We start from the raw sequence: 25028 nt of genomic DNA, 5'->3' as shown, positions 1-25028 counted from the left end.
TTATAAACATATAATGTATTATTAGCCCCAGGGGTATAGGTCTGTGAATCATCCGTCTTACACACTTCACAGCACTCACCATAGCACACACCCTCCCCAGTGTCCATAACCTCACCCCCCTCTCCCAACCCCCTCCCCCCAGCAACCCTTAGTTTGTTTTGTGAGATTGAGAGTTTCTTATGGTTTGTCTTGAAGACAAATTTTTAGCCTCTTTCTACACCTGTACGAATAGACTTGGGCTCTACAAAGAATATTCAGCGTAGCTTTCGTGAGTCCCTTTCCCTAGCCCTTAATCAAAACTTGGACACTCAGCTCTTCTCTTTAACAAGAATAGAAAAGGACTTTGACAGCGCTCACGTGGTAAAATATGCATTTCAAGAGAAAACTGGCTTTCCTGTTGGGGTAAAATGTCCAGTGTTCTTGGGCTGAGACTTGAAATCGAGTCCACTCCTAGGCCCTGTTTTGTAACTTCGCAGAGCTCAAGCCACTCCTGTAACTTTGTTGCAGTTCAGGTTCCAGGACCACCCAGAAAAATCAGTCTGTGTGGGAGGACTGAGTGCAGCCTTGGCTCTGATTGCAGATTAGGTTGTGCTCAGTTTCCTTTTGTCATAGTTCTGTAGGATGGTCTGGGAATTTGAAGAGGCCTAACTCATAGTCACTGCTGTCACCACAGATGCGATAGGACTTGCCTTTTGGTTGTCAGGTCCTCGTTGGTGGTTCCTTAAGGTGAGGCTGTTGTTGGCAAATAATCACATCAGACTCTAAAGTCAGAACTGTAGGTGATGTCTGAAAGCCTCAGACTGGTTACCTCCGATGAAAAGTCTTGGGCTGTAGTATATCCAGGTGTAGCTGTGCAGTGTACTTGGATTAAGTCCCACAACGCCAGTGTTCACGGGGCAAGAAGCAGATGCCCGAGCAAGTGAGTTCACATAAGAGGTAGTTGCGTAGAAAACATGCGAGTGGATTCCCAGTGCACCAGGAGCAGGGCTGCAGTACAGACCTCACAGGAACTGCCAGGCTCTAGAAGGAACGAGTGAGGTGCTCAGGTTTCCCTGCCTTCCAGAGTCATCAACTTCCTGTCATCTCCGCTCCTGATTGTCGAGTGTTCTGTGGTCCTGTCTCTCCTGGCTGGCCTCCTCCACGCACACAGGCTTCCCTCTCACATCGTTTAAACCCATTCTCATGCACGCCAGCCCTGACTCTCTGTGGCCTCTTGGCTCTGTGCTCCCAATTCCTGGCCACTTCTCTCGGTCTCTGTCATTCGTTTTGTGGGAGGCAAGAGAATCTAATTGGCCCGGCTGCACTTTTCAAGCCCTTCCCCAGAGATCATGCGAGACTGTCCAGTCCCCTGCAGAAGGGTAAACAGCTCAGGTACGGATCAGGGCTTCCTAGGAGGAACAGAGGGTGCGTGCACGCCGAACACTTATCAATAATACGAATTTGTACCATGGTATGCAATGCAGGAAACATCATATTGATTTATCCAAAATAAATTAATTCTGGAATTGTTGCCATCAACCAGGATCTGTGGGAAATCAAATATCAGCCACGAGGAGTTGGAATTACTCCCATTCTTTGGGTCAAGTTCAAGAACCCTGAGGGTTACACCCTCCTGGAAGATTGAGGAAGAGACCCTGGCTTCTAGAAAACCATGGTTACCATGGAGATGGCCCTAGTCTAAGGGCCTGAGTTCCACTCTGAGCCAGTGGCGCTGGTATTCTCCAAATCCTCTGCTACCAGGCCCTCGCATAGGACTGGCCCCTAGGGAGCTCTCTCTCCCAGAAGAGCCTCTCAGCCTCTATCTTCCCATCCGGGGAAATCTCTGTTCTTTACCGGTCAGTCTACCCCTTTCTCTCTACACTCGTTACCCTCTTCTTGGCTGGGATGGCTTTATGCTTCTTGGGACTTAGCTTGCTAATACAGGTTCTTCTTTCTGTCCCCAGGACAGAGCAGACCCACAACGTAAAGTCCAGAACAAATTCTTAGCCACACATTTACTCCTTCATAATGAAGTCTGCGTCCTGACACCCAGAACCCCTCACAACCCACTTTTGCTGTCCTGCTACACCACCTCACATAACGCTAATGAGAAACGCACACCATGCATGTGCCGTGCCCCACTGCCCGTGAGCGGGTACTCATGATGTGTTTAAATATGACCAATCTGAATTTCACCTGTTAGAGAACCTCCAGCCTTGACTAAAGACAGATTTTGTCTGGTTAAGGGCAATCAGGTATTTAGGAGTGAGAAAAGAAGGTCAGAAGAAGAGAAATGGGGGAAAGAAAAAAAAAATACCCAGACACACAATGTGTTTTTCACTGTAATTCATGACCAACATTTCAGTATAAGGTTAATAAAAAGTTTGGAGAAACTGGAGAGGGAAGGGTATGATAAAAAGGCGGTGTGATCCTACGAGGGGCCCCCATGTTGGTGGTGGTAGACGGGGTAGGGGGAAGGTAGTGCAGGCCACTTGGGGTCAAAGTAGTCTCATGAACTTTTCCATGGGTCACTCCTTCCTGGCAGTCACCTCCCAAAAAACTGTTCAGCCCAGTTGTCCAGGGAATCCATAGCTTGGTCTAGAACATCTAGACCTGTTAGAGCGTTGGCAGTGACCGATCCCTGATGGTAACGATCCTCAAACACCTTGTGCCTGGAGGTTCTGATATCTTTGCCAGTCAGTGCTGGTAGAGAAACAATGTAACAACAGTTTCATAGAGAAGCAAATCAAATCCCCAACAACCAGAATACATTCTTCAGAAATAGGTACAAAATACTCAATTGCTGCTGTCATATTGCTGCTGTCATATATGTGGGGCAGAATGTGCCTAAGGTTATTTTTAGTGTCTCGTTTTCTTTTAAAGATGATGGATTCGATGCTATTTTTAAATTTTAAGTACTTTTCAGATTTTAACCTTTGTGTAGTTGTTAACAAGACGAAATGAGCAATATGACAGCGGAAGCTTTAGAAAGATGTTATCATGTTATGTTAGAGAACATAAATAGCCTTTACACAGCATTTGTAATTTGGAAAAGGCTTTTGTGTAAATCATCTCGTGTACCTTTCATTGCAACCCTTTAGAGAAAATGTTGTTTTGCTCATTTTACTTTCCCTAACATAAATTTCCATGTATTTTTTGAAACCTTTCAGTGGATTGAAGAAAGGAATAGCAACTTCCTCTGTCAAAAATCTGTATCTTAAATTGTTCCCTCCCCAAAGAAGAAATTTTTACACTTTTTTTGGGTGTCTTCACTGTAGGTCTAATGTATTCATATTTACTTTTAGAAGCTATCAAGGGAACCATTTGACAGTAATGGATAGGTGGAAATTTCCATCGTCTAGGCTTTTTGAGTTCTGTTTCTCTGAAGCTCCTTCCCATTGAATTGAAGACAGCATTCTTCTTCTCTGCTCAATCTACCCCAAACTCCCTGTGCACATGAGGTCTTTCTGTCTCAATTTGAATATTCTACCCTTTACTTGTGCATAGCTTCTAACTACATGTATGTCAAAATGTGATTACAAAATTTAAGGTGGATTATCTATATAAATGTTAAAAGACAAAGCAAGAATACTTCTAGAAGATAATGTAAGAGAAGACTTTTATGACTTGGAGGCAGGTATAGATTCCTTAAATGTAATACAAAGAGCACTTTTACGAAGGAAACATTTAAAACATTGAGGAACATTAAGATTAGTAACATGTCAATTAAAAAAAACAGAATTGAAGAGGAAAAAAGAGAAAGCACACAGAGCAGGATGATATTTATAATAAATATAACTAACAAAATGCTTTTATTTAGAATATATTTAAAAACTTTTTTTTAGGGCACGTGGGTGGCTCAGTGGGTTAAGCCACTGCCTTCGGCTCAGGTCATGATCTCAGGGTCCTGGGATCGAGTCCCGCATCGGGCTCTCTGCTCGGCAGGGAGCCTGCTTCCTCCTCTCTCTCTGCCTGCCTCTCTGCCTACTTGTGATCTCTCTCTCTCTGTGTCAAATAAATAAATAAATCTTTAAAAAAACAAAAACAAAAACAAAAAAAACTTTTTTTAAATTAGTAAGAAAAAAATATACAGAAAAACCTCTTTACAAGGGATAATATCCAGAAGGCCAATAGTCATGCGAAGAGATAGTCAACCTCTTTATCAGGAAATGCAAATCATAGCCACAGTGAAATGCTGCTACACATACACTAGAAGCACTAAAATCATGAGCTGAGTGTTAGGATGTGAACAGTAGAAACTCTTGTAGGACAGTTGGTGGGAGGTTCAATTTTTACTCTTGAGAAAATAAAAGGGATTATCCACTAAAGTTGAGCATGACTCAGCAGTGGGATTCCAATGGAAATGTGGGGCCATGTGCACCAAAAGGTATGTGCAAGAATGTTCATAGTAGCTTTGTGTGTAGTGGTCTTAAACTGGAAATTCGGGTGTCCACTAGCAATAAATAGGCCAAGTGAAAATTTGAATATTCATGTAGTTAAAATATGTATAGTAATGAAAATGAGCAAACTTTGCTCCATGGCTATCTCCCTCAAACATCCTGTTGAACCAAAGAATGACTGAATCTAAAGAATGTGCGCTATATGATTCTATTAATATATAAATGAAAAATTGGGAATTCTAAACCATAATACTTGGGGATGCATATTTGGGTGATAAAAGTATAAAAAAGGAGTGGTTACCATAGCAGCCAGGAGACTGCTTACCTCGGGAGAGAGAAGCAGGTGGTAAAGGTTGAAAAGGACGCAAGGGATGCCGGCACCTGGGGGTTTAGGAGGGCACCTGCTGTAGTGAAAGGAGTGCCATTTGTTCACTAGCTGGACAAGCCTCAATGAGTTACTTAACCTCTCTGGGGTTGGGTAGGATTTCCCACAGCTTGAAAAATCAAGGGCGGTCTACAGGGTTTTCATCCAAGGGTGATGCTGAAACCAAAACCAGACAGAGGTACAACTACATGATGAATCTGAAGGACTGGAAGACAGTTAAGAATTCAGACCACAGTAGTAGAGCACAGTAGGGTGCGAGCTTCCTAGGGGCTGAGACTTCGCTTCCTGTCCTCCTGGATATAAATCTGGGAAAAGGGAAATAATGAGCTACAGGAGGTGTGGCCATGTGGGAAAGTAGTGTTCATAATCTGTGTGACGGCTTGTTGGAAGATGAGTTCATTCTGACATTGTAGGTTAGCAGTCCTACGAAGAGCCTTTGCTCTCCTAGCCATCCTGTCCATTCCCATATGTGGAAGGCTCCCCTTCTCCCCTCTTTCCTTCCTTAACTCTTTCCCTTTCTTTTTTCTCACTCATTCATCTTCCCTTCTTCTCACATGTCTTGAATTTGTTGAATCCCTACTGTGTATAAGGATTAGATTTGCTTTTCAGTAGATATCAGGTATTTGCTTACTGGACCCTGTTCTAGACCCTAGAACAAAGTAGAACTGATCCTGCCCTTACTGAACGGAATAGTCTGGTAGAGATGCCTCTGGTCTCTTCTCTTTGGTGGATGAGGTCTGTGTATCTCTAGCCCTTCTACTACTGCTTCTTTGAGTAGAAAATGGGCTAATGGAGCATGGAGACATTCTCAGGATTACTGGTGCCTGTAGATGAGAGGAGCATCTCTTTATGGTATCACTGCAGCTAATACATCTGGTGAATGTCATGTCCTGAAAATTACATCTGAGTAGAAGAAAGCATTTTTCTTTTGGAGTTAAAATTGACATTGTTAAGTTGTGTGATCTTGGACAAGCTCCCTGAGCTGAGCTCCCTCACATTATTGAATAGTGTCTAAGTGCTTTTTTTCTCAAGATATGGTTTCCTATTATTCTTTGGAGGTGACCAATTAATTTTTAAATATCATTGATGATCGTTATGTTCTTGATTTCTACATATTGAATGTATCTACCCACTGCATTTTGTATCCTATTGAAACTCAAAAGAGGCCATTGAGAGCCTCTTTAGGTGGCTCCTGTGTCCTTTAATATGACCCATGTCAACTTCAGTAGCTATCTTGCTCTCTGTTAGGACAAGATCTTCTACACTCTTCTGTGTATTACCTGCCCCAGACCCGCAAACCATCTCTTCTCCAAAGAGCCCTGGTTTCTTTAAGTGGGAGTTGATAGCGCAAGGTCATGTGGTTGCCAGGAGTGCTTGTTGCTGCTGGGTTGCTGATTGCTTCTAGGCTTTTTCTGTAGATAAAATACCTCATGAGTTCAAGTTAATATTTCTGATTCAGATTCAAGACTTGAGGATTTTTATGCATCTTCTCTATTACATACCTTTCTTTCACACCAAGCATCCGGATTCTGAAAGACATGGGAGATGATAGAACTATGGTGTCTACTGTAGTTTAATGTCTGTGAAACTTCTCATGTGTTTCATCCAGATTGTGTCCAGAAGAGTCTCCAAATAATAATACCAATATGATTAGTGCCAGTAGAAAGACTGAGAACAGTTAAAAATTTGTTTGCACATGTTCTCCAATAACCCAGTTATTTGTGATTGTTTTACAGCTACACTCTCAGCACATAGTCATACACTTGCTCCCTTTTAACTCTCATTTTTGTCTTACTTCTCAGATACATACACACTTGATACTCATCATTAGGCCTCAGGCCAATGTCTAGTAGTTTTGTTGTCTAGGCACATTCTCTACTAGATCCAGGAAGTGTTCTGGGGGCAGCATATCCTGAGTTCTTGCCTGCCGTTGACAGCCTGTCATACTTGAGACTCAAATTGTTGGTTTTGTGACCTATCCTGTTTGCTTGTTTTGGTTTATCAAGGGCTCTTATTGTTTGTATGTTGGATCATCTTTGTCTATCTTAAATATTTGTCATTTTTTCTAGACTCTTATTACCTCTTTATTTCTTTTTGAGTGTAAAAAAATTTCCTCCATTCTCTTTCTATCCCTCTGAAGTCATTTGTTGTTTTTTACTCTTCTCTTACTTCTGGTTTAGTTTTCATTTCTGAAGTGACTTTTTTCCCTTATATTTCTGATTTTTTTCCTGAGTTCTGTCACCTCACTTAGGAGTTTTAAAAATTGTAATTTATTGGGGTCCCTGGGTGGCTCAGTCGGTTAAGCATCCAACTTTTGATTTCAGCTCAGGTCATAATCTCAGGGTTATAAGATTAAGCCCCATGTGGGGCTCTGCACTGGGCATGGTGTCTGCTTGAGATTCTCTCCCTCTCTCTCTCTGCCCTTCCCCCCACTTGTATGCTCTCTCCCTCTGGGGGAAAAAAAGTAATTTATTTGTTCCTTAATGTTTTGTGCCATTTCCTTAATGTCTTTTAATTAATTTTGAAATAGTAGATGACAGATTTTATCTGTTTAATGAATGCTTTCACTGTATGTAAAGGGGTTAGTCTCCTTCTCTTTTAAAATACTAATTTTGAGATTTTACTAGGAAATTTCTCATTCTTATGTGAAGTTAGTTTTTTCAAACTTTTATAAGGAATCATGGTTTTTTCAAATTGTGTTAAAATATATAGCAGTTTTCTTTTTTTTCTTTTTATTTTTTATTTATTTGACAGATATCACAAATAGGCAGAGAGGCAGGCAGAGAGAGAGAGAGAGAGAGGAAGGGAAGCAGGCTCCCTGCTGAGCAGAGAACCTGATGCAGGGCTTGATCCAGGACCCTGGGATCATTACCTGAGCCAAAGGCAGAGTCTTTAACCCACTGAGCCACCCAGGCACCCCTATAGCAGTTTTCTTTTGAGGGTTTCAGTTTTTGTTGGGGGTTTCTGGGCTCTGTTGCCCTCTACCACTTTGGTCTAGACTTTCTCTTTTTCTCTGTTGGCTGTCCTAATTAATTTTTTTTTAAGTGGGGGGGGGGAGTAGAGAGAGGGAACCATTTTTTAAAGATTTTTATTTTATTTATTTGACAGACAGAGATCACAAGTAGGCAGAGAGGCAGGCAGAGAGAGAGGGGGAAGCAGGCTCCCTCCCGAGCAGAGCCCCTCATGACCTGAGCCCAAGGCAGAGGCTTAACCCACTGAGCCACCCAGGTGTCCCACCTAATTAATTTTGATTCCAATCCCATTAGCTTTTCTTTAGAGTGGGGCTCTGTCTTAGAAGAGAGCCATAATGGGTCAGATTCAAGAAATCACAGTTGAGCCAGCTGCTTCAGAACTTACTTTGAACCCCTTATTCTTACCCACTATTAAGGTAGAAAGAAGCACCCCCTGGATTCCAGCTGTGGTGCCCATTTGTGCTGCTTTTCTTCCTAGTGAATACGAGGGTCTTTTAGTCCCCCTGTTGCTTCCTTCGCCTTTCTCTCACATAGTCACTGGTGCCATGTGGTGGTGCCACTAAGATCATCTGTATTTTGGGCTTTGAGGGAGATTCCTCTTCTGATTTGGGGTTTGAGGGGATTTAGGGGGGTATCTCTTCATCTAGTATTCTTGTTAATGTTTTGGTATGTTTTTTATTTGGCCATTGCTTGCTCTATTTTTGTGTGAGAATTCTGAAAGATCCAGACCGTGCTTCCACTATTACGTCATCCTCCCAGGCACGATGTAATTGAAATCAAGGATCAATATAGAAAAAAATGAAGATGGTATCAAGTAAAATCACAATAGAAAATATGTGTACTGCTTTGGAGAAATTGAGGAACAAGAATAACAAATTAACCTGAGAGTGCGATAGTGGAGTTTGTCAATATATAGTAATTTTGTAGTAATATGAAATCATTTAGGTGTATTTAGGGGTTATTTAAACAGATAGTTTTAAGTAGTGAAATTTACATAGAATTTCTTTCCTCCTCTCTTGTCCCATTGCAAACCCCATCCATCCAGTCGAATGCTACTTTCTTCTTGACCTGCTTAAGACAGAATCACAGAGCTAATGGTCAGGGACACTGTTATATGGTCTTGGTGACCAGATAGACACCCGAGAGCCTATGGTGACCAGATAGACACCTGAGAGTTTTGTTGTTAGCTGTCATATGTCATGGTGTCTAAGAAACAATTTCAAAAGCCTGACCCAGAATTTCTTAAGCTGGCAACCGTCGACAGCAAATTTTATTCCAGATCACAGAGAACGCTAGACACTATTCACACTTCATATTGTGTCCCCAAATTTATACGGTTGTACATTAAAGATACAGATTAAGCTCCCTCTTCGTGCTCAGGTGTGTGTGCTGTGTACAGGGGAACACAGGAGTGACCAAAGGGTCTTCTGGTCTCTGGGGTGCAACTTCTTTCCCAGAGGTGTTCACTGCACCAACCTTGGCATCACCACAGAGTAGAACCATTACTGCAGATTAGTTTCTGTAATGCAAAAATGCCTTTAGAGTCACATCAACTTAACCCTTAAAAGTTAATTCTTGAAAAATTCCCCTAAAACACACACAACCGCTTGAAACTATGCTAACCTCCAAGGCTAAAACAAGCGGTTAGCCAGGAGTTGCAAGCTCACAACCTTAGCTTTGGTGTTTATTTTTCTTGGCATACTTGTTTGTCGTCGTTTCTTATGTGATTTTAACTAAATATCAACTTACAGACGAGCCTGGTAGTGACATTAAAATCAGAGAGTTTTAGTTCAGATTCAGTTACTGCAAGCAAAGAATGCTGTTTAAAAATAAATGTTATTACAAATCCCTTTATAAATGAGACTTTTATGTAAAACAAATAAGCACTTGCTGATTTATCTTTTCTGTAAATTGAGAATTTTATATGTCAGCTTTGCTTAAAGTGAGGAAATCCAGCGCTTGGACAGTTTCTAAACAGATCACACTCCATTACATAATCCATGTACAGATATCCATTTTACTATTTATAAAACAGCATGTGCTCTCTTGGTTTTTTCTCTGTCTTTTTAAATCCCCTTTTGCCACCAGATTAAAAACCTTTTGAAGGTGATGATTGTGTCTTTTATGTCTCTGTATCCCCCTCAAATGTTTACTAAGTATATAGTGATGGTGAAGTGCTGGTGACACGGGGGAGCTATTTCAGGGTTGTACTGAAATACTGTTGGATATAATCAATAACTTGACTATTCTGTGTGCAAAGATCTGGGAAGACAAAAAGACAATAATAAGAGATGATCTCATTGGAAAGATAAAAAATGTATAAACATGAACAAGAAATTGTCACATTATTGTTTAGATGTCAAATAAAGTTGATAAATTGTGGTCTTCATAAAAATATTTCATTTATAAAGTTTTTGTTCTTTCCACTGAACCAGTAGTTGTTTTTTTTAGGCCTTTTCCCCCTTTTTCTTTCCACATATTTGACAATCTCTAGAAGAAGATAGTGATTATAGCTACTTTCGCCGTCTGACCTATTTTTGACATCAATATAATTTTCTGATCATATTCCTTGCCTAGGAAAGAGATTCTATAGAGAGACAATATGAGACAGCCCGGCAGGCCCTGATGGGAAAGATATCTCCTCATCACACACTCCTGTTTCAAAGGTAGCGATATATCACATTTACTTATACCGGGGCATCTTTAGATTAATCCAAATATACCAAATGAATCCTAAATCATCAACATAACAGAGGCCTCTGTACTAGAGTGGACCCAGTGATTCAGTAGTAAACCTAGTTCTAGAAGTTGTATTTTCCTTTCATTTATTATGTATTTTAAAAAGACATAATGTGCTCATAGCTATTAAAAATGTGTGGCTTTTTTTTTCCTTTGCACTTTTTTTTTTTAAGATGTTATTTATTTATTTGACAGAGATCACAGGTAGGCAGAGAGGCAGGCAGAGAGAGAGGGGGAAGCAGGCTTCCCGCTGGGCAGAGAGCCCAACTTGGGGCTCGATCCCAGGACCCTGGGATCATGACCCGAGCCGAAGGCAGAGGCTTTAACCCACTGAGCCACCCAGGCACCCTCTTTGCCCTCTTTGAAGACTATAAGGAATGGTATTTCTGGTGGAATTTGAATATATATCAGCCTTCACCAAGGCTGTTCATGACTGAAAGTTCATTATATCGTGTTCACTTTCTTGCTCTTGTCTGTCATGACTCTCAAAACAATAGTAATTTATTATGTGCAAAGTCATTTGTTTAATGCCTCCTTTCCATATTAAACTGTAAATTCCATGAGAGTGGGAATCATTGTATCTTTATTAATCTGTGAATTCTCTATTCTTAATATGAAGGGTTTTACTTAGTTCCTTCCGCATAGTAAAGGCTTCCTGATGTTAGTGGCTATAATAATTATTTTACTATCATTACATATCAAGAGGCACATTTAGGCTTTAATATTTACTCAGAATGAATAAGTAGGTCACAGGATAGCTACAGAATGTTTGCATTTTATTTTCTCATTAACGCTACAAGCTTTGATATTCTGAATTCTCTTTCCTGTGCCACATTTTAGAAAATCTGAGTAATAAAGTGAAGTCCCTGTTTTCAGAAAGTTAGCAAGAACATGACAAGACCTTAATTATGCATTTTAAAAAGCTTTTTTAGAATGCAGAGATTCAAGGAAGCAGAATAAAGAAACCACTTAAGTTTTATTCAAATTCAATTTTTATTGTCTGTAATTTTAACCTGTTAAAAATCTTCAACCAATATAAAGGAAACCAAGTTTTGTCTATTTGTTCCATATCCAAAAAGTGTGATGAATTTTCTCCATATTGATAAACTGTCTTTGGATAGTCTGATTCAAAAGATAGGCTGTGTGGCTTACACAGAGATCCACTGAAGGGCTAGGAAGGTGATGGCCAGGAGATAGACAGTATCTTCTAGAGCAGCAAAGCTAGGGTCTGTGTGACTCTGATCAGCAGCAGGGCCAAGCTTATTAAAACGCTAGGGACAGAGGACCGAAGCAATTTTAAATATGAGCTCCCAAATGGGTCATACCAGGACAGAGAGCCGATTCAAATTTGCATGCATTTATATGCAATTGGGCTACTTTGCACACAGCAACTCTATTTAGCAAGTCTGAGGTGAATAGCAACAGGATTTTTTCACTAAAAACGGTTAATGATTCTTCCAAGTCACTCTGGGAAAACAGGCTAGTAGAGTTGAAAAAAGAATATTTTACACTGGAGTTCAGTGGAGAGTATAATATTGGAATTTTTAGAAATACTTTATTCTGGTATCATTTCAAAGCATTGGATTAGGAACAAAATTTGAAAACATCTATTTCAGTTTTTATAGCGGTTTATAAATTGTTGGACTTATGTAACAAATGGACAAGGGTTTATAATGGAATACATAAAATACATACTAATCAGTACGAAGATGATTTGCCAATATTGGTGACTTCATAGATAAGGAAGATTTAAAACAACATAAATTCCCTTAGTCTACAAATTAGAATGTACTAATGCTAGTGTTTTAAGACAAGTCTGGAGTAAATGTTTGAGTGGATGTATTACATTATTCCAAATATATCTTACAGGTATTTACATTTATGTGGATATATCAGTCAGTATTTAGGTATTATGTGTGTCTATGCTTGGTATCATTACAAAATTCTTTTTTTTTTCTTTTTTTCTGATTTCAGGGGTCCAGTGCCAGCACCTGTTACCAATGGTCTACATTATTTTACAGCTTCAGAACTGCAGAAAAATTTTGAGCTTTGTGAAGATTATTTTAAAGCTCCCATTGGACCGTATTCTGAGAGGAGGTGAGTTGAGTTTTATGCAATAAAATCAGTTATTTTGTGCTGATTAGTGAAGATCGTGGCACTCCTCCCTATGCTTCAGAGAAATACTGAAACTGGGGAGCAGGACCCCACCTTCCACCATGAAATTTGAAGGGAGTAGATCCTGGCCCTCTGGGGAGGACATAAGCATATATCCTGGGTCCATCCAGTTAAAAGCTTCTCTCTGGGATTTTGAATGTGGGGGTGGGGGGGACACAAAGATGCAGGAGCAGGTAGAGATCCATCCAGACACCGGTAGTGGAGGATCCAGAATCCATTGTGGAGTGCAAGCTGTGATGATCTACTGATCTCTTCCCATATTGAGACCTGGCTCTGTTCTTGGCACCTAGCTTACCTTGATTCCTACCCAGTTTTTAGGTCTGATCCTTCAGTTTTTCATTAGTTTATAAACGACACAATAGCTTTTCAGTCACTCCTTTTTAGGTATTGAAATGAGCCAGAGTTGGTGTTTGTAATTTGCAATTAACATCTCTGATTAATATAGTGCTGTGTTTCTAAATGTTTACCAGCTGGTGTCCAATACACAAAAGGACATTTCAGGGTTCCAGTGCTTACTATGTCAAAAGGTGGTTCAAAAGCTGAGTGTGTGTTAAGCTGAAGACCGTATACAGACCACAGCTGACACTCTACCACTGATTTTAGTGCTTGGCCTTTGTAGGCAATCTGCCACATTTGGTTTCTGCTTGCGCTGTGTGTTCTTCTACAGTTGACATAGGTCTTGAATCCAAACTTCCCAAGAAAAGATCTGGCTGGTTGGGTCAATCACTGTCTACTAGGTGTGCCACTCTTGAATAGAGATCTGTAGTCAGAGCCCTCATAGGAAACAGGCTAGTCTGTGGATTGGTTGCACCTGTATCAAGCACCCATCATTTATCTGGTTATCTGTGGCCAGACCAGTGAAAGAGAACCAAGTAGAGAATTTTTCAGAAAGGGTCACGTGGGTTTGGCAGAGTCTCTGCACTATCTGAACACATGGCAATGTAACCGACAAGAAATAGGACTGGAATGCAATGCACTAGAATATTAGCAGGGAAGATTTCTCTAGAAATACAGTTATTTTTATTTTCTTCTTTATCATTTTTTGTAATTTCTAAATTGAAAATTTTTAAATGCTATAATTAAGGTCTTGTCAGGTTCTTACTAACTTTCTGAAAATAGGAACCTCACTTTATTACTCAAATTTTCAATTTAGAATTTATACTTAATTTTTATATCCTAAAAAAACTATTTAGAATCCATGATGACTTGCTGAAATATTTAATAAATGGAAAAAATTCTTTTAGAATTCTTTTAGTTAAGTTCCTCATATCACTCTACATGTTAAAACAAATGTTAAAATTATAAGGCGTTAAGGACGAACCAATGCCTGTAATATAATAAGTGTGGAAATTGAGATACACATGTATAGCCGATATAATTAGGTCTAAAAATATTCATGTGTATGTACAGAAAAAAATACTGAAAATACACCAAAATATTATTAGTTATTATCTTGTAGTGATGAGATTATGATCTATTTTTCTTTGTTCTCCCATATTTTCAGTGGTGAAGTATTTTTGAAGTATTAGCGCAACTTTAAAAAGTTATTTTTTTAAAGTCTGCCCCAGCAAAGGGATAGTTTTGGAGAGCCTGTATCTTGATAAGGACAGTTTTAAAAATGAGGAACGTTTTCCTTTATTTCTGAGTTTTATTGCTGTAACACTTGGATTTCCTCCCTTAACCTTGATGATGAAAAAGAACCATCCCTTCTAAGTGGTTCCTTCAAGCCTACACATTTCACTAGCTACTGGAGACCCTAGTATTCTAGTTAGTATTCTAATTAGTATTAATTGAAGGAAAAGTGTGGACATATACAGACCATAACAGAGAAAAAGAATGCTTAATAGGCCACATTGGGCTTATACCTCATCTGGCCCCATGGTGAAAGGGTGGCTCAGACCTACTCTCAAGTCTGACCATTCGCTGGTGGTAACACATGTGTGTCTTTCAACTCCACCAATTTTTTACATCAGTCTCTCAAAGCATTTTCATGTAATATTTTCTTTGATAAAAAGGAAGAAATAATTGTTAAAAGACCTTGCTCTGTGATCCAACCCCCCCACTTTTTTGGGGTGTCTGTTTTAAATGAAGACCTACACTTTTGCAAAAATAAGAGACCAGAACATGTGCTATGGGTTGAGTTGTGCACCCCCTCCCCAACTTACCCCCTACCAAATTCACTTGCTGGAGTCCTGTCTCCTCAGAGTGTGACCTTATTTGGAGATAAGGTTGTTGCAGGTGTAATTAGTTAAGATAAGGCCATACTGGAATAAGACAGTAAGGTAGACTCCTAAACCAATACGATTCGTGTCCACATAAAAAGGGGAAATTTGGACCGAGCCATGTGCATCAGAAGAGGGCTTGGCGTGATGTAGAAACCAGGGAGCACCAGATTGCCAGCCAACCCCAGAAGCTAGAGGAAGGGCCTAGGATAGCTCCTCTGCCACAGCATTCTGAAGGAACCAACCCTGCTGACACCTTGATCTTGAACTTGTAGACTCCAGGACTATGAGACACTAAATTTCAGCCACTCAGTTCCCAGTACTTTGTTACACCAACCCTAACAAACTAATATGGTAGGTATTAAAAATCCAGTGGCATTTTTTTTTCTTGCCATTTTCCTTCTGTGCTCTCTTTAACATACTATGTTGGTATTACTTTACAGGTTGGCCATAAGATCTATGGTTTATTGTGGGTTTTTACTAAAAGAAGGAATAAAGCTTTATGGTGCTGTAGTTTAGAATAGAAGATCTAGCCCCTAACACATAAATGCATCTAACATTCTATTGAGCAGAACAAGATTCAGTCTAGTATACTTCTGGAGAGAAGCTCGCAAGCAAGGTTACTAAAGTCACTTGCCCACTGCAAGAGGAAAGAGCTATTCAGTTGCAGAGAAATCCAGAAGTTGGAGTTATTGGTCTCACTTTTTTAGGAAGTGGTTCTTAGCTCAGTTACCTTATGTGGGGGCAAGAGGTTGGAAAACAAAATCTTCTAGGATCACAGTATTCATTCTGGAACAGGAGAGTGTTCTGTGAAGGGATTCCAAAAACTGTTGTCTAACAAAAAAAGACAAACCTAAGTACTCAGTCCAACCTGGTAAGAGGGATCCCCTCCTTCCAACGATCCAACGAGCAATTCAGTCTTTCTACCTGTTGATAATAAGTACTCAAAACTTCTTCTTTTTTTTTTTTTTTAAGATTTTATTTATTTGAGAGAGAGAGAAAGCACAAGCAGGGGAGGGGAGAGGGAGAGGCGGAGGGAGAAGCAGACTCCCTGCTGAGCGGGAAACCCGACGCGGGGCTCGATCCCAGAACCCTGGGATCCTGACCTGAGCTGAAGGCAGATGCTTGACCAACTGAGCCTCCTAGGTGCTCCCCTACAAGTCCTCCAATCTTCTAAGCAGAACCTTAGCTGCAGGGAGATGGCTCCATCCTGGACTACCTCTGCCTGAAAATGTTGGTGCCATCAAGCCCTAGCTGTAGTTAATAGGTTGAGCAGAAAGCAGGTGTCCACGCCCAGTGTGGGAGCTTTCCAGGAGAGCTGATTTTGGATTCCAGCCATGGACTATGACCCAAGTACTGCAGTCTCTGCTTGCCATTCAGACATAACACAGACAGCAGGAGTGCCTTCATATTGGATGTGCCCCCTCAGATGCCTACATCACCCCCTACATTTCCTCTTGGGTCAAGGGCAAGCCCAAATAGCTAATTGGACTGTGTTTCCTTGTAATGTTGTAATGGGGCCTTGAACTCCGGGGGACACCTCATTAAAACTTGCTTCTACCCTTTTCACTCTGCTCAGTCATAATATCAGCTTGGTAGACAGAGACACCCTCATTAAATGACAGGCTTTATCCAGAGTAGACCCAATTTGCTTCAGCCTTTGCTACTGCAAAGATATGAACTTAAGTTAAATGTGGAGTGTGGACAAGTGGAGGTCGACCTGAATTTGACATTTGATCCCAGAAATGTACTTCTCTGCTGAGAGAGTAGTCATTGCGTTGAAACTACAGTGAACCTGTAATCGCAGCCGACCTCCAGGCTCTGCAGTAAACAATTACCTCCTAATTTTCAACATCTTAAATTAATCTTTGGCTAAATCATGAAAAGACAACAGTCTGATGACAAAACTTACTATAATTAACACTGGCAGTGAAAAGTAGAGCTCTAATGACAAAGTTGAGGAAGTAGAGGTAGAAAGTCAACACGCGTCATCTGTTGTTGGTGATACACTCCATGACCATGTAGGCCTGACAGAGGGAGGAACTGAAAACGGCGGCAGAGCTCTTTGGGGGAGAAAAAACAGCGGGAGTGGTATTAAGTGAGCTGAATCCTTTCTGATTATAGCAGACAGCCATGTCTACCAAAGATTGTTTTAAAACTGGTAAGTCAATAAAAGTAATGTATTATCTACAAACAAAATTATTGTCAGAATATCTGAAAACAGACATGGTTAAAATGGTTAGCTCTGGGGCGCCTGGGTGTCTCAGTGGGTTGGGCCTCTGCCTACGGCTCGGGTCATGATTTCAAGGTCCTGGGATCGAGCCCCGCATCAAGCTCTCTGCTTGGTGGGGAGCCTGCTTCCCCCTCTCTCTCTGCCTGCCTCTCTGCCAGCTTGTGATCTCTCTCTTTCTCTTTCTGTCAAATAAATAAATAAATAATGGTTAGCTCTCAGGAGAGTGAAAGTGGTATTGGGAGAGGTAGGCCTTGGCTTGCTGCTTTTTAATTATGAGCCCTTCTGTATAATAGAACTTGGTTTTAATTATATGTATAGACCATTAACCCTTGAACAACACAGGTTGGAGCTGCACGGGTCCATTTATTTGCGGGTTATTTACAGTGCAGGGCACTAATGTGCCATAAATGCATTTTCTCTTCCTTTTGATTTTCTTAATAGCCTTTACTCTATGTTCCTTTATTGTAAGAGTAAGAATACAGTATCTAATACATATACAAGATATGTGTCCATCAATTGTTTATGTTATCGGTGAGGCTTCCCGTCAACAATAAGCTGTGAGTAGTTAAATTTTTGTGGAGTCAAAAGTTACATGTGGCTTTTTGGCTGCAGGGAGGGTCAGGACCCCTAAACCCCTCCCTCACGTGGTTCAAGGGTCAACTGTAATGAGTTGCTTAAAACATAAGTGAAATTTTTTTTGGAGAAATAAGAAAACTCACAGAGGGAAAGAGAAGTACATTTTGACCATGTAAACACCTTAAGTTTCTCTAGGTCCAAAACAAATGTAAAAGGAAAAACGGCAGACTATGTAAAATGTAACAAATGAGTCAACATTCAATATATAAAGAGTTCATAAAAAAATAAAAAATAAAAATAATAAAGAGTTCATAAAACTGATAGGGCAAACAGGAAGTTAAATCCTCCAAAGGTAAATGTTTATAAATGACAGGAGAAAAGCTAAATAATAAATAAATGCACCTAAAAATTAAGAAATAACGTTTAATCTTGCTGTGAGCAAAGCAACAAAGCTCACTTACTTCACGGTGCCCTTCAGGATGAACCCCTCCTCTGCCGTCCATGGAGACGACCCCCCCCACCTCCCACCACCCTTGGAAGCCAAGAAGCAGGTCGATCCCAAAGGAGAGTAACCTGATGGCAGGAAGTGCACTGGGCCAAACACAGGGGTATTGGGGCACACTAATCACAACCCAACCTCATCCTAAAGGGGGAACAAGATCCCAGTCCCCAAAACCCGCATTAGGTATGCCCGGTGTGTGGCCTCCTAAGACGCTTGCTTGTCATCTGTCCTTAAATAGCAGGAACTGCCATATGTAAGTTGCATTTGGTTCTGAAGTGCTCAGAATTAGTACCCGTGACTCCGTCGACTTGTGTGTGCTCCATCCAGTACCCATCAAGGCGTTTTGCTTTGTCGGTTGTGTACGCCCCTATGTACAGCTTTTACTCTGCCCGCTGCCGTGTAGCTCCTGCCACAGACCGCGCTGAATGCCTGAGCTCAGCAGAGCGGTGCACACACCCCGGACGGGGCTCTGGAGAGGGGCCCCAGTGCGGTCACAGGCTTCCACCGTATGGTGCTCGGGAGCTTTTCATCCCAACGGTATCCTTTACTTTTCACTTTTCAGTGGCAAGGATTCCCACCTTCTCAAGAACTACTCTACCATATTTCAAGCTTATCCATGGTCGAAAGAAATGTCTTCTCAGCCTCCAGAGGGCAGCAGTTATTCCCGCCCGGGATCAGCAGTAAGTGATGGCGAGGCTGATCAGGCCCTAAAAGGTATGTGTCCTCTTACGTGCGGGTCTCATACGCATAGTAACCTCACTGTATCTATTTCCCACTGCTTCTGATTTTTTTAAAAATGAAATGAGTGTTTAAGTCATCCCTCTCCTCTGAGATAGGGTGGGGTTTTTTGGTCTCCCATTGCTCAGAGATGAAAAACAAAGTTCAGCAAGGTCGGGAATGTGCCCAAGGTCACATACTTAGGCCACTTAGAGTGGGCTTAGAATAGGTTGCTGTTCGGTCCACTGAGCTGCTCGGCCTGCAGGGATCTTTTGGGGTCAAGGGCATGTGCTCTCTGCAGGGGGTCTTAGATGACTTGGGCTCCATTCAGTGAGGGTAAAGAGAAGCCTGGAAGGTTTTAGGTTGCTGGCCCATCTTCTGCTCTGGGAGTCTAGCAGAATCCCGCTGGTTTTAGATTTAAAAGGATCTGGCCCAGCCTAGCCAGGTCACCCCCTTCATGCCCCTTGCTCCTCAACACACAGGTGAATGCATATCTCCAGGCCCCGACGAGGTGGGCATTGCATTTTTGTCTCTGGGCATAGTAGCTAGTGGTGTTCACACATGACTGCGAGTAAAGACCTTGAACAGGGTTTGCGAGACTGAAGGGCTGGAGGTGAAGTGAGAAAGGGAGAAAGCAACCTGGTGTTGGGCTAGAAGATGGGGCTCTGTGCGCAATGGATAAAACAATGAGTAACTTGGAGGACTTGGTAGGACCTGCAGGCTAGCGGGGAGACACCATTTGTAGCCTGGGCTGGTGGCGAAGTTCTGCCTGAGCCCAGAGGGGACGTGAGGACCCCCTTGCTCAGGTGAGTGGGGAAACCAGAAAGAGAATAAAGATTTGTTAGCTTGCCAGGGACAAGAAGACACAGCAGTTGGCATGTCCAGAAGGCAGGGTTCCTAAACAGGCAGCTTCTAGCCAACTCAAGGGCAGGGACTCTTTAGCTGTACTTACCTTCGGAACAGATGAAGCCTGAGAGAAAGTATTTTCAAGGATTTTATTATTTGTGAGAGTGAACACAGACAGTAAGGACTAGAGTCCCAAGACCAGGGTTCCAGGAAGTCATCCCAGATTCTGAAGGAGATACTTTCTGGTCACCTCACAGGTTGTGGGAAGTGTTCTAGAAACTCATTCAAGACCGTGACCTGCCACTCAGGGGCCTAAGGACAAAACTCCAGGAGCCCTGGACCAAATGTGTCACCAAGGCCCATCATGGTCTGGTGTCCCATAGGACAGTGTTTCCAGACCTTTCCTATCTTATGTTCTGTCCTCTTTTACCCTTCCTTCAGTGGGATGCTTAGAGGCACGAACTGCGTTCCAAACAGTCCGGCCAGAACGGAAGTGGGGCTGTGACCCGTGGAAAGAACATTGGACTCAAAATGCAAAGGCCTGGTTCTAGCTCCATTTCTGCCATTGTCTGACTGCATAGTTTTGGGCAAATCAGATGATGTCTGAGCCTTGAGCATGTTACCTGTCCTACAATAATAGAGAAACATCCTGTACACCATATATTACACATATATAATATGTATGTATATGCATATTCTAGTGTCATATGGTATCATCTAGAGCGTACAGGATGCGGTGTGGTGTAAGAAAGAAGTCAGGTACTATATACCTACTAAGTATGATGATTATAAATTTGTATACACAGAAGCCAAAGATAGTGGTAGTTTTCTGCAGGAATGGTTTCTGGAGATTTACTTCGTTGCTTTGAATGGGTCATGTTTTCTGGTTTCTTTATGTGCCATGTGGTGTTTTGTTGAAAACTGAGCATTTGAAAAAGCAGCCACCTCTTCAAGCGTGCAGGCGGCCCCGGGTGCGGAGCTTGTCCAGAGCCCAGGACCAGTAAAGTATGAAGGCTTAAGGTCTTTCCAGTTCTTGTCTGGACATGTACTTTTCCTGGACCTGCATGGATGCTTTTTTCCAGTTTCCTAGCATACACAGCCATTAACAACAACAACAACAAAAATCTTCCATTTCCTTAACAGTCTTACCCCAGCTGCTTCTTGGGGCCTTATGAAGATGATGTTCTTTTGTCCTCTACAATTAGCAGTGTCTCGCCCTAGGCATACGTAGCTCTGGGTGCTCACTGCTTTCAGTTTCAGCTGTATGGGCCCCCAGCTGTGCCACTTGTGGCCCTCTGAAAGCCGAGCTAGGGGACACAGACCGCTCAGGCAGCCCCCGCGCACGTTAGCACAGTGCTCTACTCTCTCTGGTTGGCAAAAATGAGTGGAAAAAAACCTTGAAATTTCCTACTGTTTTTGATGTGGCTTTTTCTTGTTTGGGCATTCACTTGGTCACTAGGGCTCTTTCACTGATTTCCAGAGCTCCTACAAGGTTGCTTCGGTTAGTCTCACTGTTCAGTGTTTGCACAGGGGGGCAAGGGCCCGGAGCTTCCCTGTCTGCCATCTTGCCGGTGTCTCTCAGGGGCGGTTTTCTTCGAGGTAAGTCACACGACTGGCTCCGAGTCAGTTAAGCTCTCCTGTCTTTTGCACATGAACTGCCAGACCAGGTTTCCGTCATCTAACACATACGTACTTAATTTTCTTCTTACGTGAAGGCAAATTTTATTTTCTTCTTCTTGTTATTTTGGTTTCAGCACCACATTCTAGTTTAATTCGATCATTTTGGATTTTGTTTCATCCTCCATATTCACAGTTTTATAAGTTTCTGCAGCAAGTATGCTACCCAAGTCTTTCTCATCGTCTCCGCCAACAGTACGACCCAGGACTTGGGCGACAGTAGTGTCCTGTGACAAGTCTTCGGAGACTCAGTTCCAGGCAGAGTCCACTTGCCTGTCATTCCTACTCACATCTCTCTAGCATCTTTTTATGTGAGAAACTCTGATACGTGTGGAAATTAAGACAAGACTGTAACAGTGGTGCTTTCTAACTCAGAGGTCAGCAAGTTTTCTGTAAAGGGCTAGACCCTTCTGCGATGACTCGGCCCTCCCATTGTGGTCTGAAAGCAACCATAGACAATATGTAAATTGATGGTCATAGCCTGGATTCCAGTAACTTTATTTACTGAAACACACTACAGACCAGATTTCACCTATGGGCTATACATTTGTTGACCTCTGCCCAAGGAAAAGGGAAATTGAGTTAATTGAAAATAATCAATTTGACATAATTTGCAAACTCCTTCCAACACTTATCACTCACTCTGGTGTTTTATAAATGCACAAACCATTTCTTTCACAAACTTGAATTTGCTAAGGTTTGAGGTCAAGTGCACTGGTTTGTAAACCTTTGTTCCCTTGTTAAGAAGAGCAGTGTTACTTGTCTTTTCTTACTGTCAGTGAGCTCTACAAGACCCAGTTCTGAAAGCACTTCTGTAGTTTACCCCAGCAGGCTGGGATTCAACTTACCTGGGTGTGGAAACGTGAACTGATTTAGAAAGGAGGCCCACCCTTCCACTGTCTCTTCTACTGCAGCGCCTTCCTTCTTTTAGGACCTTTTTGTTACCCTTTCCAGTTTGGAAAACATCTCCAAGGTGAGGGGCGGGCGTCGCCGGGGGGGGGGGGGGGGGGATAGAAGCCGCAGCAGCAAACAAGGAGCTCTTCCTTTTCTTCCCTCTTTCTCTTTTTTTCTCTGTTAAAATCATCTCACGGAATGTGCCCTTCTTGCTCGGAATATACCTTAACAAGGTCCATTTTCCTTTCAGTGATTCAGGTTGCTTCTGTCTGTGCAATAGACGGAGTCTTCCTGATCTTACCAGATAGGTCACTCCATTTTTCTCATTCTCTGTAGAATCTTCTGCCTTACTTTCTCAGTCCCTGCTACAGTGCTTTTCCCCAGTGAGAATTCAGCTTCCTCTGTGGCCACCATGCTCTACCTTCAGTCTCAATCTTTCAAACTCATCTTGCTGCCCACAGTCCCCAATAGAACCTAGCTCCATGGTCCATCTTTGGTGTCTCCATCCTTGGTGAACAAACCAACCTTAGAGCACAGTGGATAAGGCTTTTCTTGGGAAGACTTTAGGATGTGTGTGTGTGTGTGTGTGTTCAGTCTGGTTAGGTATGATTGTAAAAGAATATGATGCCAGGCATCATTACAGAGGGTATGAGCAGGATAGAAAAGAAGCATGGGAACTACTTGGGGTTGCAATTTCTGATCACTAGACAAATTCACACAACCTAAGGCTCATCCAAACCTGCACATGATGTATTTTGAAACTCATCCCCTGTTTTTCTTGTCTGGGTGTCTTTTGTTCCCTTCAGTTTGTTATGAATTAAGTATAAACAATATTCTGGCGCTTACAATCGTGCAATGTTTATTTTCTTTGTAAACAAAAAAATGTATTGTGTACCAAGAGGTTAACTCTATGTACTGTCTTTTGTTTCCTTAATGTTTTACAGAGCTATATAAACACTCACTTCCATGGGACAAAGTGCCTGTCCAACACAGAAGACACACGGTCTCGGTCATCAGCCACCCAGGCTTCAACACCAAACTCACCCTCCCTCCAATCCCTCAGGGCCGCAAGTAGACCAGAGTCACATTTGGTCTTAATGTACAAAACTTGTTCTGATCAATATCCAATCCCTTTGTCTGACCTGGTCATGGATCCTGTTTCCCACTCAACTACCTACCTACAAAAGAATGTTCTATGGGCCTTAATTCTCTCAATCAATTTCTTTTGTGATTCTCAAGTAGTGTCTTTTTAGAATGTAAGTTATTCTTAGCTTTTAGAAATGTAATTTCAGTTTTTCTCATAGCTCTTAATGACGTTTCCAGCTGCTTCCTGCTCTGAAATATCAGATGGCAAACCCTCCCAAGATCTCGGCATTACTGTGTGCATAGTGATTTTTGGATATATCCAACTGGGATTCTGCTTTTGAAATTTTAATGTGTCCATTTATAACATCTGTGTATACCCTAGGGGACTGAAATATTTTGTTCTTCTGATTATGAAAGGACTGTAGAGTTCCATTTAATTAGTGACCAAAAGGATCTCGACTGCAGCTCTCAAAAGGAATTAATTCATGTATTTTTTTCATGGTTCTTGAGTTGCTTTAGCAATATGAAGGAATAAGAATTACCAGATATTTCTTTTACTTCACCCTTTCCTGACTGTGATTATGCACTTCTTGTCATTAGAAATATTTCTAAACAACTTTCTTCCTCTTTATAGCTTCACTACCTACTGTTGGCAGAAAAAAAAAAAAAAAATTGGGTAGTTATAGATAAGGCTGGTATTCAGCTGACATGTACCAGTAAGACTATCCTGGTTCTTAAAATATTGAAACACATCTCTCTGGATTGGTAGATGGTCTCTTCTCTGAATCCTCTCTGCCTGCTGATCCTTGGGAGCAAGAGCCTCCACATCGTACTGTACTAGTTGTTAAATATTAAAATATTTAAAATAGTAAAACCCTTTAATGACTTCCCTTTTAAAAATATTAAAACCCCCTTTAATAGCCCTATTTCCTCATGATCAAATTTGGATGTAACTTGATTTGCTATATTGGCTTCTGTCTGCCACTTAGCCCTATTCTCAACAGAAGCTGCTTAAAGTTCTTTTCTTAGGGCTAGTGGAAGGGGATGGAAGGGAGGAACTGAAAAAAAGGGACAAGGCTGAGCAGGAAAAGAGAGTTAATCCTCTCTACAGCAATGAGGAGGCAGAGGGTGGGATACTTTAATATTCTCTAGCATTATCTCATCTTTTAAAAAGTTATTTTGAAATATTGTAGAAACACCAGAAGATATAAAAATAAGAGTTCCAATTTCAGACAACATGGAGGAGATACACTCTTCCCTATTTCTTCCACTAAGTACAGTCAAAACCTAGAAATTATATCTAAAACAAACATAAGAAGATGGAGAGGTAGAAGGAAGAAGACAAGCCAGCTGGGGACCTTGGGAGCTGAGAATCAACACAGAGGTGAGTTCCCTGGGTTTCTTTATTGGCTCAGATATTCCGAACTGGGTGCTAGATAAGCTCTAATGCCAAAACATTGACAGTAAAGACCACACATCTCCAGCCAAAAGCATGTTTCTTCTAGCTAAAGAACTAAGAAAGGGGCAACCTAGCAAGACAGAAAACTTTTCATTCACATCTTTGTGGTTGAAAATGTGACTTCACTCTTTTCCCCTACCCTGTCAGCAAAGGCTTTTCTGGCTAA

The 25028-nt window shown here is 41.5% G+C and overlaps 1 protein-coding gene across 2 annotated transcripts in view; it reads left to right on the top strand.

The window, feature by feature from the left end:
- The window catches only part of LRGUK (leucine rich repeats and guanylate kinase domain containing), a 104085-nt gene extending 80524 nt beyond the window's left edge, over nucleotides 1–23561 (top strand). Inside the window, exons 17-20 of one of the 2 annotated variants that reach the window (XM_059395610.1) lie at nucleotides 10314–10402; nucleotides 12450–12572; nucleotides 18746–18897; nucleotides 23262–23561. In XM_059395610.1, coding sequence (XP_059251593.1) covers nucleotides 10314–10402; nucleotides 12450–12572; nucleotides 18746–18897; nucleotides 23262–23392 — 495 coding nt within the window. In that variant the 3' untranslated portion in view covers nucleotides 23393–23561. Of the gene's footprint in view, nucleotides 1–10313; nucleotides 10403–12449; nucleotides 12573–18745; nucleotides 18934–23261 lie in introns of both variants that reach the window. The other variant, XM_059395611.1, reaches the window with a different exon arrangement.
- Nucleotides 23562–25028: the final 1467 nt, after the last annotated feature.

Source organism: Mustela nigripes, chromosome 4, assembly GCF_022355385.1.
Source record: "Mustela nigripes isolate SB6536 chromosome 4, MUSNIG.SB6536, whole genome shotgun sequence".
NCBI classification, from domain to species: Eukaryota; Metazoa; Chordata; class Mammalia; order Carnivora; family Mustelidae; genus Mustela; species Mustela nigripes.
Note: the sequence above shows the minus strand (reverse complement) of the source record. Positions and strands in the feature narration are given on the sequence as shown.